At 37.5% G+C, this 17,530-nt stretch overlaps 2 protein-coding genes, 1 long non-coding RNA gene and 1 pseudogene across 3 annotated transcripts; 3 read left to right on the forward strand and 1 right to left on the reverse strand.

Annotated features, from left to right (window-relative positions):
• The first annotated feature begins 337 nt into the window (after positions 1–337).
• LOC140009790 (uncharacterized) lies at positions 338–1,593 on the forward strand. The gene is made up of 3 exons (XM_072056110.1): positions 338–422; positions 506–537; positions 913–1,593. The coding sequence occupies exons 1-3, from the start codon at positions 338–340 to the stop codon at positions 1,591–1,593; spliced, it is 798 nt and encodes a 265-aa protein (XP_071912211.1).
• A 5,402-nt stretch (positions 1,594–6,995) lies between these two features.
• Positions 6,996–10,242, reverse strand: LOC113695092 (receptor-like protein kinase FERONIA). The gene has a single exon (XM_027214056.2). The coding sequence runs from the start codon at positions 9,995–9,997 to the stop codon at positions 7,385–7,387; it is 2,613 nt and encodes an 870-aa protein (XP_027069857.1). The 5' UTR covers positions 9,998–10,242; the 3' UTR covers positions 6,996–7,384.
• A 1,682-nt stretch (positions 10,243–11,924) lies between these two features.
• On the forward strand, positions 11,925–12,034 carry LOC113697668 (U6 spliceosomal RNA; annotated as a pseudogene).
• Positions 12,035–12,404: 370 nt separating this feature from the next.
• Positions 12,405–13,233, forward strand: LOC113694737 (uncharacterized). Its single transcript, XR_003449468.2, has 4 exons — positions 12,405–12,575; positions 12,806–12,880; positions 12,962–13,018; positions 13,217–13,233. It is a non-coding gene; the product is annotated as an uncharacterized lncRNA (long non-coding RNA).
• Positions 13,234–17,530: the final 4,297 nt, after the last annotated feature.

Raw genomic sequence — 17,530 nt, forward strand, 5'->3', positions numbered from 1 at the left:
CAAAGAGGAGAGGGAAAACATAGAGATCCGGAAGGTAACTGTGGATCTGGGAAAAGATATGAACAGAAATGAAGATCATCACATAGAGGACATGGTTATAGAAGAAAATCCAGAAAAAGAATTGATAGACAAGTCTGATAAGGGAAGTATATCGACTCAAAAGTATGAAGCTGTGGAGGAAAAATTTCAGGCATCAGTCAGTGGAAGCAAGAAAGGAGACAAGAAGCAATGGTGAAGGAGTCTGAAAACTAGTAGGACCCCATTAAGAGATATCACTGATAGAGGAAATGTTAGGGGGTTTGGAGAGAAAAGGAAAGTGCAGGAAGCAAAGCAAGACATGGACATAATGGAAGAGGACATAATGGAAGAGGACATAACAGAAGCTCCTAAAAATAAGATGATGAAAGTGGACAGGGTTGCTGGTTATCTTGGAGGGGAATTAGAGGCTAGCCCCGAAATGCCTCCTTTCCAATGAAAGTGATGGTGTGGAATTGTCGACGTGCAGGAGGCCCCTTGACAATTCCCCAACTGAAGGAGGTAATACACCTCCACTCTCCTAACATAATGTTTTTGAGTGAGACAAAAAACCAGGAAAAATTCATGAAACAGGTGCAAAAAAGAATTAATTTTGAGAATAGCTTTGTGATGAGTTGAAAGGGGAGAGCAGGGGGTCTAACCCTGTTCTGGAAAGATGAAGTGTGTATGCTAGATGTGAATGGTACTGATTGGTACATTGAAGCAAGGGTGGTAGATCAGGCTACCAATAGCCACTAGTGATTGGTAGGAATCTATGCAAGTACTGAGGATAGCGTAAGAAAGCAACAATGGAAGATTATAGAGGAAAAAAAGAGGGGGTGGGGTGAGACATGGGTGTTGGTGGGAGACTTTAATGATATTTGCTCCAATGGGAAGAAATGGGGAGGGAGAGAGAGGCCAGAGGGAAGCTTTAGGGCCTTTAATACCTTCATTAAAGGGAATGAACTAGTGGATATAGGGTCTGTGTGGGTACCATGGACTTGGAGTAATACGTGCGAGAGGGAGGGAGAAATAAGGGAGAGATTGGATAGGTGCTTAGGCAGTGTTAGTTGGGTGCAGAAATTTGAGAAAGCTAACTATGAACATATTGAAAAGGAGGCATCTGATCACTGCCTTCTAATCCTGGATACAAACCCACAACAAAGGAAAGTGAAGAGAAGATTCTATTTTGATCAAAGATGGGCAAAGGACAAAGAATTAGATACAGTAATCAAAAGAGCATGGGGGGTGGAACAACATGGATCAAGAATGGTCAGAGTGGTAAGAAGGATAAAGGAGTGCAGACTAGCTTTGATCAAATGGAATAGAAAAGTGAAAGGTAATGCAAAGGTAAAGATCCAAGAGCTCAAGGAGAAACTGAAAGTAGCAAGAGAGGAAGGTGATCCATGCAATAATAGAGTCATTGCATCCCTGAAAAGACAATTAAGTAAAGCTTACAAGGATGATGAGCTGCTATGGAGTCAGAAATCAAGAAGCAGATGGCTTAAAGAGGGGGACAAGAATACAGGTTTTTTTCCATATAAGTGTAATGACAAAAAGGAAACGAAACAGGATTAGCATGCTACAAAAGCTGAATGGGGATTGGTGTAGGAGTGAACAGGAAATTGAAGACGAATTGTGCTAGCACTATAGGGAGCTCTTCACCTCTACTGATCCTAAGGAATTTGATGAAGTGCTGCAGGGTATACCTCGCACTATTTCCAGTCTAATGAATGAGCAGTTGATTAAACATGTGGATGAGACGGAAATTAAGCAAGCTATCTTCTCTATGTTTCCTAACAAATCTCCTGGAGTAGATGGTATGTCTCCATTATTTTTCCAAACCTACTGGAACATCATTAAAGTTGATATTGTCAATGCCATTAGTAGTTTCTTTCATACTGGCAACTTACTTAGAACTGTGAATGAAACCATTATCTCCCTAATTCGAAAAGTTGACAATCCTGTGATGTTGACCAATTTCAGACCTATTAGCTTACGCACAGTGTTGCATAAAATCATCTCTAAAGTATTGGCTAATAGATTGAAAACATTTCTTAAACACTGCATTAGTCCCTCTCAATCTGCTTTTGTCCCAGGGAGACAAATTTTGGACAATGTATTATTGCACATGAAATTTTACATTTTCTGAAAAGTAAGAGGACTGGTAAAGTAGGCTTCATGGCCCTAAAGTTAGATATGTCTAAAGCCTATGATATGGTGGAATGGAAATTTTTAGGAAGACTTATGATGCACATGGGATTCTGTCCTACTTTTGTTCACTGGATCATGGCTTGTATTTCCACAGCCTTATATTCCTTTAATCTGAATGGACAAAAGGTGGGCTATATAAGGCCTTCCAGAGGAATCCGACAAGGAGATCCTCTATCTCCTTATTTGTTTATAATCTGTACTGAAGGGCTTTCTAACTTACTCAAGAAAGCTGTGGAAGGGAAGCAATTAACTGGCATTAAAATCTGCAAAGATAGCCCTATGGTTTCTCACTTGTTTTTTTGCAGATGATTCACTATTGTGCTGCAAAGCAAGTAAGTAGGAAGCACTAAAGGTGAAGGAGATCCTCCAGCAATATGGACAAGCATCAAGACAGGTAGTTAACTTTGACAAATCTGTAATGTTTTTCAGCAGAAACACTCCTAACCAGATAAGAGAGGAGATCAGTGAGGTTCTGGATAGCATGAGAGAGGCACATAGTGGAAAATATCTACGCTTACCTATGACTATAGGGAGGGCTAAGAACCAGGTGTTTGGATATCTGAAAAATAAAATAAACAGTAAGCTACAAGGGTAGAAACAGAAGGTGCTTAGTCAAGGAGGGAAAGAGGTTTTCATCAAATCAATTCTCATGGCAATGCCAACATACGTTATGTCATGCTTTAAACTACCTAAAGGTATGTGCAAGGAAATATGTGGTAGAATTGCCAGATTCTAGTGGAGGGATGGGGACAAAGAAAACAAGTTGCATTGGGTTAGATAGGGTAACCTGTCAAAAGTCAAAGGGAAAGGGGGGTTGGGTTTTAGAGACTTGGAAGCTTTCAACCTAGCTCTGCTTGCCAAACAAATATGGAGAGTAGTTACCAATCCAAATTTGTTAGTAAGAAAAGTTTTGAAAGCTAAATATATGAAAGAAGAAGAATGGCTAGAGAAGAATCCTCCAAATACTGCATCCTGGTGCTGGAAAAGTATTCACAAGGGGGGGAGTTATTACAAAAGGGATTATGAAAGAGAGTGGGAGATGGAAGGATAGTGAAGATCTGGTAGGATAGATGGATCCCTGGCTTGGAAAATGGAAGAGTATCAACAGTAAGGCCTGCTGATTGCCAGTTATGTCATGTTCATGAATTGATTGAGGGGGGGGGAAGTGGAAGATAGATTGCCTGCAGAAATGGTTTAATGCAAAAGATGTGGAGTACATAACTAGCATTCCCCTCAGCTTATATAGAAGAAAGGACATACTCTACTAAAAACACAGCAAATCTGGTGTGTATACAGTGAAGACTGGATATGCTGCAGCAAAACTGGAAGGTGAGACTCAAAGTTGAAGGATAGAACCTGGCTCAGAAACTAGCTGGGAAATTAGGAAACACACTGTGTGGAAAAGACTATGGAGTCTAAACATTAAGATGCAACTGAAACATTTTCTATGGAGGTGCCTGCAGAATAGCTTGCCAGTTAATGAAGCCATCTATAAGAGAATTGGGAAAGGGAAGCAACCTATGTAATTGTTGTGGTGAGGATACTGAAACCATTGAGCACATCTTTTTCTTTTGTCCAAAGGCTCAAGTGGTGTGGAGGATAGCTCCTATGAGTTGGGAGGGGATAACTGAGTTGTAAAGTAACATATGGAGATGGTGGGATGCAGTGATACAATCTGCTAAGGAGGAACAAGGAATGGATAGAATTAAGCTTACGGTCAATATATTATGGCAAATCTGGAAGGCTAGAAACAGGATGACATTCCAACGTGAGAACGTGGATGCAAAACTGATAGTGGACAAAGCACAGTAGGAATGGACTGAATATGAAGCTAAGACTGAAACAGATACAAGACCAAATGCTTCATCAGAAGTGGACAGATAGCTGCAACATGGTTGGGAACCACCTAAGGAAGGTGTGATCAAAATAAATACTGATGCAGCAATCTCAGCTAAAATGGTAAGAACAGGGTTGGGGATAATAACTAGGAACTGGCGCGGAGGGATTGTGAAAGCAAAAGGAATCACTGAAAGCAGGAGAGGGGAAGCAGCCAACAAGGAAGCACTAGCCATAAGAAGTGCACTAAAAATGGCAAAAGATGCAGGATGGACAAACATAGAGATCCAATCTGACTGCAAAAGTGTTGTAAGCCCAATTAACACAGGCAATGTTCAGGATTGTAGCTTACAAACAATCCTGGAAGACATTGAGAACCTAAAACAGGTTTTTGACTGCTGCATATTTTCTTTTGTTCCCAGAGCTGCAAATGGTTGTAGTCATTCTCTGGCTCAATTTGTAGTCAAGTTGATTAGGAATGTTAAGTGGGAATAATCCTTCCCAACATGGCTATTATAATTAGTCAGAAAAGATATGGGGGTAGTTACTCCTTTTTGTAATTAGTTTTTGTATTATCAAGTGTTAATATCTATAAAAATGTTAACGTTTGTTGAAAAAAAAAACCACAAAAAATAAGACAGGGAGGCAATTTGAAGCTCCAAATGAAGTTGGAAAGAGCTCTGTTCAGAATGAGATAATTGATTTCCATCAGTGACAGAAGTCGACTTCACTCGAAAAGTGACGTAAAGAATCACGTGGCCAGTATTCCATTGGATTTGCAGGCTAATCCAGCAGCCTTAACAGTGAAGTCACACGTATGTATCTCATATTTCTGTAATTATTTATTAAACTGAAATGTCTATATTATTTATTTTAAAAATATATAATAATTAGTTTTTATTTTTCTAAGCTAGATTAGGTTTAAACTTGAGCTTGAACTCAAGCACAAGTTTTATAGAATTTTACATAGAAAACTCATCAATTTCAAATTCGAGTTCAATATTGATAAAATTAGATCGAATTCGAATTCAAGCTCGTAACCAAAATTGGACCAATTTGCCGCCATAATGACTGTTAGATATGATATGTACTCAAGTGGGCACGTAGAAAGCTTTTTGTTTGAAGAAACGGATGTGAAAAGTTACATAAAAGAACTTGTACAAATACAGCAGTCAAATTGTGCAAATACACCAGGGAATAAATCCAAAGAATGATAAAATTCTAGTAGGGGACAGTAGGGGTGGCAATTTTCAACACGATCTGAAAACACGACACGAACCTAACACGAAATTAATGAGTTTGGGTTGAGGTTTCGGGAATTCGGGTCAGAATCGGGTTGGACCCGATGAACCCGAAAAGAAAACAGGTCGATTTCGGGTCAACCCGTGGCGACCTGATATGACCCGATATGACCCGTTTACGAATTAAAAATAATTTAATAAACATAAAAATAATTTTATCTAACTAAACTAAGTTATTCTTTTTTTCAAAGGCATTAATTACTTAATCCTAAATGAATTTATTTAATTTGTGTGAAGTTGAAATTATTATATTTGGACAAATAATATATTATATTATTTTTTACTTTTATACTGTTTTAATTTATTTTATATTTTGTTTGGGATAAAACACTTTTACGGTGTTTAATTTATTTTAGATTTGGTTTGGAATTATTTATTTAAATTTTTATTACTTGATTATGTAATTAGTTTTGTGAGAAATTGATTTTATTAGAAATTACAGTGAAAAATTAATAAATTAAAATTAAGTTTCGACTCATTTCGGGTCGACCCGTCAACCCGTCAACCTGAAATTTTCGGGTTCGGGTCAGCATACCTGACCCGTCACGGGTTGACGGGTCGGATTCGGGTCAACAGATTTTCTGACGGGTTGACCCGAACCCGACCCGCCAACCTGATTTGGACTCGAATTGCCACCCCTAGGGGACAGTGAGAGAGTTTGTATCGATGGAAACTTGACAGCGATCGTCACTTAATAATATCGATGGAAACTTGACAGCGATCGAGGAGAATTGTCGTAGTAAGTAGCAGCCATGCCATTGGGTAGTTAAACTTAAACAGGCTCTTGCTCTTATTGGATGATTTCTCCATCTTTGACGTCCTTTGCCTCCTTGGACTTAAATTACTTTTTCTGAAACCACTATCCGTCCATCCTTTAGATAATGAGTGTCTGGTTGGGAATATTTGGATTGAGTTAACTTTAGGTCTTCCTTTCTATTATCAACACTTCATCTAAAGCCCCACCATGTTAGGTCACTTTGAGGTGTGTCTTAATTTCTTAAGATTGTTTGACAAAAAAATAAAAAAAAAGTGTCGTTTCATGAAGTAATTAAACTTTTTTGTTTTAACTTGAAATTTTGGAAGAAGAAAAGTTTTCTCTCTCGAACATATAGGGGGCAATTCTCATAATGTTTAAATAAGAAGGAAACTAAACCAAATTTTCAAAGGTGTTACGAAAAGCAGTTCCCAAAATTTTTCATTTCTAAGGGAAAAAAAATCAATGTAGAGCAATAATTTTGAAGAAGCAATGGCATGCATGACCAAATTGGAAAAAAAAAAAGTGATGGAAAAAAAACAATGGCATGCATGTTACGTGGGGCACTTTCTTCTGCACCTTTGTGATAAGGATCCCAACATTTACTTCAAGCTTCATTCAATCAATCTCCAAACATTTGGGGAATTGCACCCCTGATTTGTAACACTAACATTTCAATAGCGTTAAAATAGGCCAAGAAGCCCCCTTCTTTATGAACACTAAAAAAAATCCAATAACAAAAGAAAATATTAAAATCAACTGAAAAGAAAAAGAAAAGGAACAGTGCAGTGGATATAATAAATGCAACCTAAATTTGAGAGTTACAAACAACTAATTAATCTCCTTACTCAATGGCAATTCAACTCAAGACAATCTCAACCAAAAGAGGGGTACAAGATTAGTATAAGATTATCATACAGAGAAGAGACTAGTATAAGATTACATCTCCTAAATATGTCAATCCCTACAAAAAAATTTTTAAGAAATCGATGCTTTTTTATTAATACATGCCTTTAGATTGTCATATCATGTCAGCAACACAAGGATTTATCGTAGCGCTTGCATCAATTAAAACCACACTATACTATACATTTGACTGTACTACAAGAAAAAAAAAAAAGAGAGAGAGAGAAAGAAGAACGACACAGCATACCAGACTCTTCAGTCCTCTGAAATGAATATCTTAGGTTCAAGCCTCAAGGTTGGTTTGTTGATTAAAAAACCTGACCGTCCAGTGTGATTCAGAATCTCAGAGAAAACACTGTCAAACCTTGAAGTTGTCACTGCTTGTCGTGGATGTCCAAGTTGTAAATACCATCTCAATCTTGCCAGCAGAATCTTGGTCACCTCCTGATTCAGAAGTCGCATCCGTATCATCATCGGTCATATTTTGCACATCTCCTCCTTGCATATGCAAGGGAAATGGATCAGGTCGACCACCCTCATTTTCAGCTGCCTCCTGGACTTGCAATGCTAATTCAAGGCCACCAACTACATCATCCATTCCCGGTCGTTGAATCCCTTGATCTTTCAAACAATTAATGGCCGTTTCAGCAAAAATCCTCAAACACTGGGGAGCAATCTCGCCCTTTACATCTGGGTCCACGACTCGATGGATAATCCCTTTTTTGTAACACTTCTTGGCCCATTCAGCCAAATTCACCTGCTCCTGGGGTAAGTCTAGAATAATAGGTGCCCGACCACACAAAACTTCAAACAAAACCACCCCGAATGAGTACACATCGGACTTGTCCGTCAATTGCTGTCTCGTGTAGTACTCGGGATCTATGTAGCCAAAACTCCCCTTGACCTGCGTGCTGATATGGCTGTAAATCCCACTTGGACCAAGTTTGGATAATCCGAAATCCGAAACTTTGGCCACCCATGCCTCGTCCAGTAATATGTTGGTTGACTTGACATCGCGGTGAATGATAGTGTGCTTGGTGCCCGTGTGGAGATAATCCAACCCTTTGGCGGCGCCAATGCAGATTTGAAGGCGTTGTTTCCATGGGAGCGGTGGATTGTCTGTTCTGTAGAGATGATCGCGGAGGGTTCCATTAGCCATATAATCGTAAACCAAGATCATCTCACCCTTTTCATCACAATAGCCTATCAAGGAAACCAAATGAAGGTGTCTTAAATTTGATAGCAACTCGATCTCGGTTTGGAATTCGCGGGCACCCTGTCTTGATGAAGGATTTAATCGCTTTATCGCAACCGTTGTTAGATTGTTGTCTATGTACCCTTTGTACACGTTTCCAAATCCTCCAGTCCCAATCACAAACTTGGCATCAAAGTTGGCCGTAGCGGATCCAATCTCCTCCAACAAAAATCTTCTAAGCGACGATGAGCCTGATGCTCCAGTCTTTGTTGACCTTGGCGGGCTTGAAAGTGGGGTCCAAGATGGGTTTGGAGCAGTTTTCTTGTCCACGTCTGTTACCCGTCTCTTCCATCGCCACCGGAAAAACAAGAAACCAATGATTAAAACCATGGCAGCCCCTCCTGCTGCCCCTCCTCCGATGGCAGCAAAAGGTACTCGAGATTTTCCACGATTCCCCTTGGGATCATGATTGGTCCCGTCAAGACTCCCGTCGGTGTTATTCACTTTGAACAATTCTAAGCCATTCAAGATTGCATCAGCGTACTTTGGTTTGGTATCAAGATTCGGGTGCAGACCAAGAAACAAGTCTTGCTTGGTCTGGCCATCGTCTGGTGGGTTTGGAACGAACACGAGGTAGTCTCTGAATACCGGGACTTCTGGGCCGCCTGCCCAATGTATAACATCAGCTTCTGGCTCAGCTATTCTATCACCGATAAATATTTTGAACAGCCGTTGGTTCTCCGCTGTAATCAAATCGGGATTAATCTCACAAAAATGCAACCTCATGAGATAATAAAACCCAGAATCAACAGGAAACATCCAGCTCAAGTTGAAGCTGGTGCTGAACTTTCCCATCGCCCTGGCAGTAGCATAAACAACTGGGGGTGCGGTGTAATTTGGGGTTTCTGTAGTGTACTTGATGGCACTGTCAGAATCGCTCAACTGATTTCCTTCATCTGTGCCCCAGAGGAATTTGAAATCGGAAGTCCATCTGCGGAACATCCCACTATCTTCCACCTCAGAAACAGCATTACCTCCTACGTTGAGCCTGTAAAGAGCTTCAAAGGCAGTTTTGTTCTGATCAAACTCAAACTGAACATTCGGATAATCCACGAATTTAAGGGGATTGTTGAGCATATCATGGTTGCCCATGTAGAGATCTTCCGGGGTTGAAACAACTTCAATTCCATTAACGAAAGCGTAGGAATTCGAAGAGGGAAAAAAGGTAACGTTGAGGAACTGATTCATATTCTGAATATTGATGATATATTCTTTAACAACGGAATTGATTATATGTTCTTCAAAAACAAAGGGTGGTGAGAATCCCTTGCTAGAAACTGTGAGATATGCGCTAAAGTTACTGAGAAGGGTGTAGTTATTAGCCCTGACATTGAAGAAAGAATCAGTTGTGTTGAGACCCCCGGAGTACGAGGTAGGGTAGAAGTAAAGGCGGAGAAACTTTTTGCCTAGGCTGACAGGGAAGGTGTAAGAGAATTGAGAACGGATGATTCGGGCACTTGAAAAAGGGACTCGGCTGACTGAGGAGTCTAGCTCAGTGGCTGTGACTGCTGATGAAATATTTGCCATGTCGTTTGGTGAGAATTTTGAGCCCACGTCGCCGTCCCATTTCCGGCCATCAACTGAGGTTGAATTCGAGGATGAGCCGCAGTTGATCAGGATATAATCTGTGGGGGTGTAAGGCGGAGTACTGCCAGTGGAAGCGATGACGAACAACAAATTGAAGAGAAAGCAGAGGTATACAAGAAGAGTGAACATTAGAGCAAAGACTTGCAAGAAAAAATTTCTGCTCAAATGTTCTGATGGAAAAATTGTTCGTTATTCCATTGAAGCGTAGGATTGGGATTTCGCCATTTGTCTTCAAGAAATGTTGTGGAATTTGAAGTCCCGAATTCAGATGAAGAAGGAAACGGTAGTAGAATTAACACCATGAAGTGAGGATGGCAGTTTTAGCTTGGACTTGTTAAGTTGGAAAAGTCAATTCATTGGTTCCATAACCCAACTCCGACCAAGTTTCTGGCTTAGAGTCATATACCCCACCACATGCGCATTATATCAGGGGCAAAATGGAAAAACAAAATTCTTCCCAATCAAAACTAAAAGAGAAAATGATGAATTTCATCCCTTATATTTTTACAAAATATTTTTTATGTCTCACATATTTAAAGCTTGTAAAATCTATACCCTTACAAGTTAGAGATGTACTACTAATTTCGTCCAAAAATCGAGTTTTTATCAACTTCTAGGCAAAGGGTTGAACACCCTAGCTACATTACAATATTTCAAGGCTATTAATCAACTAAATGACCAAAACAAAAGCAAACGGCGAATTCGACTGCAAATTGTTGCTTCGCTGACTGATACATATTTCATTATTTGAAGGAAATAGTAATGCATAGCCACCAAGCCAGAAAAATTCGACTGCAAATTGTTGATGTAGCTAGATAAAATTCTTCTATGTTTCAATGATGTTTACTTTTTTTTTTTCGCTTGCTCTACTTTTACACTGCTCTCATCTGTTGTTTTATCAACAGATTCATAGACGAATTTTTCCTGTTCCACGCATGATCATATTTTCTTCAAATAATCAACATGTATTAACTAGTGAAGCAACGAGATTCTAGTGCGACATCTACTTTTGTCTTCGTCATTTGGTTGACTAATAGGCCTTGAGATGATTTACATTTGGTTGGGTATGAAAGTATATAGAGACATGGTCAGGCTGAATGTTCTCGGGTGGAAAGTTGATTTAGATTTGGTTGTGGGATGAAATTGGTACATGTTCAAAATGACAGGGATGGTTTTGCATTCCTTTGAATGTGATGCATGAAAGAAATATTTTCAAATAGGTGAGGGACAAAGTTGGTCATTTCCTCATTTAATTTTAAAGGGGAAGAGTTTTACCTTTCGATTTTGCCCCTAATATATTAAGCGCGTGATTGGGGTATGTAATTCTTAGTTGGAGAGTTGATCGAATTTGATTTATGGGATTAAAGTGGTATATTTCCAAAATATAGGCATTATTTTATGAATTAATTTTCTATACATCGACATCATATACACTTTCACCATTAGATGCATGACATGTAATCCGGATTTGAATTTGAAACTCAAATTTTGCATATGTGTCGTATATCCGATCGTGATAGTGAATACATCATCAGTGTATAAAAGATTTACTCTTATTTTATACCATTGTAAGTGTGGGGCACGGAAAAATCTTTTCTAAAAAATAAGGGACTAATTGGGTCTTTTTTTCATTTTTTTTTGGGCGAAGGTGGTTGGTACAAAAATCTATTTACCATATCTGTGAGAATGAAATAGGAGGATTTACATTTAATTGATCAGAACTTGATTTTGGGGTGCAGAGATGCTGAGAACATCCATGATAATTTAGCAAGAAAGAAGGAATAAGGACATAGAAGTTTTCTCCTTTCTAGTGGTGGGGTTAAATTCTTATCATTTCTTGTCATCCTCGAGCAAGTCTTTTGAGCAACGTTACTTTTTTTAAATTCAAATGATCGTCATTTTTAGAAGACAATTGTAAGTTATCTTTGAAATTACAATGACTAAAATTATCTTTTTCTATCGAAAAAAATATCAAATTATACTGTAAACATTAACAATTATTATGTATATCTTGGTTCAGGTGCTCATTTCCCTTTATCATACAATGTAAAGGAATGGTCTGTCCTTTGGAACATCCAATAAAATTGGAACGATATAGAGAAGATTTGCAAAGACTATGCAAGTGTGACACACAAAAATGAGAAAAAAAGGATGGTCTAATTTTTTATTGGTGTTGGTTGTATGGTTGGGTATTGAAATACAACTCGAAAAAAGATTGGTGGATAAAATCAAAAGATGCTAATGGTGTTGGTTCTATACTTAGTTGCTGCTGATGCTAACATTGTTTATAGTTATATGTGCACATACGACATGGGATATCCACTTGGGCAGATCATATCATAGTGATTGGTTGGGGGGGGGAGGGTGTTCTACGTTCCAGCCCGTTTGATGATGCATTGTCAATTGAAAGTAGCAGCCAATTGAGTGACGAATTATTTTGGAACAGGATGAACATTTTCTGCTAAATTTGTAATATCAAGGGCGATTAAGGTTTGCATGCGCTAATAGTTAAAATGAAGGCCATAACTTGAGAGGGAGGGGGAAAGTTTTGAACTTGATTTCAATTTGTTTAATCTAACATATGCATTGTCAAACTGGTGCTTGATTATAAGCTTTTTCAATATATTATAGGAAAGTTCTGAGGGAAACAGCTTCCGGAGAAAGAGATTCCGAAAGGGTAAAGCTCAGATTAGAAGTTAAGGTTGAGGTATGACAAGTTCAAACCTGTAGCCTCGGCCCGTTTTTCACTTTTAAATTCCCCCTTTTGGATCATCACACATTCAAATTATTGACTGCGTGTAAAAAGTGTTACATGTTTGATTTTGTAATTCTTATATGGAATTTAAGGCTTTAGTTGCTCCTCAAATACGTTATGAAGTTTGTATAACAAGCTTTATATAGATATTCTAATAATATTGGATGTTATATTATTGATAGACAATGGAGTATGATAAAGAAGGGTCTGCTTTACGTATTCGGGGAAAGAATGTTCTGGAGAATGAATATGTCAAGGTCTGCAATCATCCAACTCTACTTCTTTTGCCTCTTCATTACTTTAATATTGCAGTTAAAGATATGTTTATGCCTCTGCAGATAGGTGCATTCCACACGCTGGAAATTGAGCCACATCGACCTTTTGTCTTAAGGAAGGTATGCTTATTGGACCAGATCATAGCATTGTCTTGTGATTTAATTTGGCAAAATTCTTCTGTTTGTCTTTGTAGCGTATACATTATCGGTCTTATATTCTATATTCTATGTTTGTTTAATAGAAATGACATTTCAAATGTGAATGGAGTTGACGTATATATTGTATGGCTTAAATGAGCTCTTTGTCATATTTGCTAGGAAGTCTGGGACTCACTTCGCAATTTCCTTTCTCTTGAGCATTGGTCTCCAAAGAATTCAAAAAGCTCTTCAACCCCTACCCCCCAAAAACAAAACTAAAAATAATCCTTCAATGGCAGAAGAAATACCAACACGAGTTGATTTACAAGTTAGAACTCATCGGATCTACAAGTTACAACTCATGGAATTATGTACTTTTGATTTTAAAACTTCAATCTTAATTACATGACTACTTCACAAAAGACTCAGTTGCTGAAAAAAAAAAATACTTGGCAAGCTAGAGTGGTGGCCTGTGGGTATTAGCAGTGAAATTACACAAAATAAATTAGTGGAGAGTGGGGGACATCTTTTTTTTTCTCTTTCGACAAGTGTTTGCAGGAAAGTTAATGAAATAGGAAAAGGGCCAAAAAAAAAAAAGAAAGTAATGAAGTGAGATAAAAGCGAACGAATAAAGTGGGGCTTCTAGTATTAGTGTTTTGAAAAGGGCTAATTCCTCTAATTATTGTTTGGAAAAAAAAATCGCAACAACGTTCTGACAAAGGTCTGATACAAAACTATGCCAAGCAAGAGAAATTTTTTTTTTTAAATGTTTGGCTGCCGGCTGCCATGATAAATTTCCAAAATATCTGGCGGCCGTCAAAAGTGAAAAAAAGGGCCTGCATGGCCCCGATGCAAACCAAACAACCGAATACAAATAGTCATCCCTTTTTTTTTTTGTGGGAAACTCAAATGTAGATGCAGATGCAAGTTTAACATGTCAGTAGTTGGACGGATTAGTACTGTGGCAATAGGTAGCTTCTTCTTCCTTTTTTTTTTTTCTTTTTTCGGGTAATACTTGTCCTACTAATACTACTTATAGATTCTTAAAAAAATTTAAAAACCTTTTTAACTTTTATATAAATTTTTTTTTAATGAAAAAGTTGTAAGAACAGGTGAAAATGCAGTGGGACGGAAGTGGAGAGGAAGGTGAGTGGAAAAAAGGTAGGAAGTTATAGGAAGCTTCTTTTTTCCTTCTTACCATTTCAAAGAAGCTGCTGCTGCTGCTGCTATTGCTGCTGATGAGGAAAAGTCCACTCAAAAAAAGGCTGCCGGGCTAATTTGAAGTTTAAAAAAAAAAAAAAAGCTGCAGCCGGCCATCATGGCTGCCTGGCTTACTAAGCCCGGTAGCCTTGAAGTTAAAATAATAAAAAAAAAAAGCTACAGGCTATCTTTTTCTTTCTTTTTTTTTTTTTGTCGATACGATAACTTCCTACACTATGGGAAGGAGCAGAGCCTGAAGAGGTCCTAAGATAACTCGAAAGGGACTGAACCACCATCGGACCAGACGGATGCACTACGCACCTGTCTGAATTTTTTAAGTAAGGCCACATTTAATTGTGACAATTGGTGGGAGGCAAGATTTGAACCCTTGCCTCCCACCTCACCAAACCTTAATGCATTGGTGGTGGCCTGGCAGCTTTTTGTCAACCCGGCAGCCAAACATTTATCAAAAAAAAAAAAAAAATTCTCTTACTTGCCGGGTTTTGTTAGCCCAGCAGACATAGTTTCGTACCAGAACTCTGTCAGAACGTTATTATTGCGATTTTTTTTTAACAATAATAGGAGGAATTAGCCTTTGAAAAGGGAAAGTGTCTCAATATAAGAAAGCAATAGACATGAGTGTATGTAGTAAAATGATAAATCGTAACAAAAAAAATTAAAAAATGGATTATTAAATTTATTTTGTATATTTAATAATCAACTTAGCTAACGGTTGGTCAATGAGCACTCGTCACAAACATTCAAATGTTAGTTTTTTTTTTTTTTTTGAAAAAATACAGTGAATTTAGGAAGTGTTTAAATACATGGGGCTCAATAATTATGATTGAATTTATTCATAGGGTAATTTAAGTGTAATTTAGTTGTACTAACAAGTTCTACATTAAAAAAATCTTTTAATAATTATAATTTTTTGTTAATGCGAATGGGTATTAGTTAAGGATTAATCTTTCCTACACTGATAGTGTATAAACTATCAGCGTTGGATGATTGACAACTATGCAAAATTTGAATTTAAAATTTAACTTTTGCACATATATCATGAATCCAATGATGATAGTGTATACACCGTCAATGTAGGAAAGATTTACTCATTAGTTAATGCACTTGATTTATAGCAAAGATTACAATGTGAAAGCACGTACTTATGCTCCTTGTCCTTCTTGAATTTAAGCACTTTCCTTATTTAATTTTAATTTACTAAATAGCTTGCGCATGAGACCTCTCTTGATGGGTCCAAGTGATGAATCCATACTTAGGTTCATACCTTAGATTTTCATATAGGAGATTTCTAACGAGTGCCTATACACCTAAATCATACCTTATTAGCTACATAAATTCACACATTAATAATTATTATCCTATCTTACATTTATATATTTTTTCTAATTAATATTACTTTATTCAAAATATGAACACCTGAAATCCATTATTGGACATTCGTTTGACAGACTCTTTCATAAATAACCATTCTACTCGGAATAACTAACCTGTGATCATAAAAAATTGAACTGAAATTCAAATTAAATAAAATATTTTTATTGATTAAATGCTAGTCAAATTGATTGCAAATTCAAGCATCACAATAGGCAGACCTTTCTGGGATCTACAGCTTCTTTTATCTCGGATCATGCACAATGCAGCAGCATTGAAGACCACTAAATCCAGGAACGCATAAAACATTATTGATGTGCAAGTCCACGTAGCCACACTGCTGGATGCAATCAAGTCTTGTGGTGCATGTACCAACAAACTTGCAATCGCTATACGGTCCATCATCGTCATCGTTAATCTCTGCAACAATATATGTATATATATATACCAATTCACCGTTGAATTATTACTTAATTCGATACCCAATCCAAAAGCAATTAAAATCTTATAATACTCAAAATATATTATTTGTATTGGTAAAAATGGCTTATCCGTATATTAAAGCTTTGGAAAATCCGATTCATCATCTTCGAGTGCGACAATTCGCAGATTAATTGGCTATTGTCGTTTTTTGCTTTTTTTTTTTTTTCTTGAGTGGTTTTTGATGTGGAACCATTTCTAAATGAAACTGATAGAAGACCAACTTTCAAAAAAGATTTACCAACCGTTTGGTTGGTGGGTTTTCTACTCTTCAATGGGTATAGAAAGTGCTTTATACCCATAGATGATGTTTGATATACTTCTATGGGTATTGTTCAATCACAATCAAAAACCCAAAAGTAGGTGATGGTCATTACTGACCAATTTGTCGGGGAATGAACCCCATTGACGAATTTAACACTAAATGACATAAGAAAAATACAAAAAAGAATGAAGATACGGCTATCTGTCCATAGCGACGCCAGTCTTTCTTTCTTTCTTCTTGTACTCTTTTTTTTCCCCTTTTTTCCTTTTCTTTTTGTGTTTTTGTAAGCATACTCATGTTCCTTCCTTTCCTTTATTCTCTCCTCCAATCTTTTTCTTTCTCTTTTCTTTTGATGGCCAGTAGGTGCGGTGGTGTTGGTGGCCATTGTTGCTTGGGTGAAGCTTTTTTTTTTTTGGCAATTATTGTGACTTTGACAAACTTTTCTTTATGAAACCTTAACACCCTTAATTTTGTGATTTGCAGGCAAAACATAGCATCACCTTGTGTGTGTGTGTGTGTTTTTTTTTTTTGGTCTTCAAGATTTTAAGTTTGACTCCATGTGTTATTGGACAATTTGATGTCAAATTAATTTTAAATTTAACTTCTCTAAAGTGAGATGATTGTTTTGATAGTCATTTGGCTTATAAATTTTTTGAACTAGTTGAAGTGGTGGACTTGCCACGTTGGTGGTGATGGTGGTTGGGGTTTAGTATTGGAATTTAGGAAGAAGAAGGGAAAAAGAAAAAAAAATTAAAATTTTGAAAACCCATTCCTTTTGATTAAATACCAAACAATCAATAAGGTTTTGGCAATACTCATTGCCATTGAAGAATTTTTGATAGCCATTGCTATTGCTATTCCGTAGTGTATGCCAAACAGCTGGTTAGATATGGCAACCAACCCACCCTGAGGAGGAGAAATGAGGCAGGGGTGGGAGTGGGGGATTTTTTTTAACCCTGCCTCAAATGGGGCAAGGGATGGGGGAACGTACCACTATCCATCCCTCGTTTTAATTTTGACATATTATAACATCTATGTATGTTTATATATATATACACACATACATACACACACAAACTAAAAGGAATCAGGCTGTGCAAGCACAGCTTATCCCTACCTATAAAATTCTGGTTAAAATGCATCACATTATAATTTGC

The sequence above is a fragment of the Coffea arabica genome, chromosome 6e (assembly GCF_036785885.1).
Source record: "Coffea arabica cultivar ET-39 chromosome 6e, Coffea Arabica ET-39 HiFi, whole genome shotgun sequence".
In the NCBI taxonomy this organism is placed as follows: Eukaryota; Viridiplantae; Streptophyta; class Magnoliopsida; order Gentianales; family Rubiaceae; genus Coffea; species Coffea arabica.

Bases quoted from the DNA above. Each gene is read 5' to 3' on its own strand.
- LOC140009790 (XM_072056110.1), top strand. From the start codon at position 338: ATGGACATAATGGAAGAGGACATAATGGAAGAGGACATAACAGAAGCT. The intron at 423-505 runs GTTATCTTGGAG...GTCGACGTGCAG, and splicing joins GAAAGTGGACAGGGTTGCTG to GAGGCCCCTTGACAATTCCC. The intron at 538-912 runs GTAATACACCTC...TCCAATGGGAAG, and splicing joins CAATTCCCCAACTGAAGGAG to AAATGGGGAGGGAGAGAGAG.
- LOC113695092 (XM_027214056.2), bottom strand. From the start codon at position 9,997: ATGTTCACTCTTCTTGTATACCTCTGCTTTCTCTTCAATTTGTTGTTC.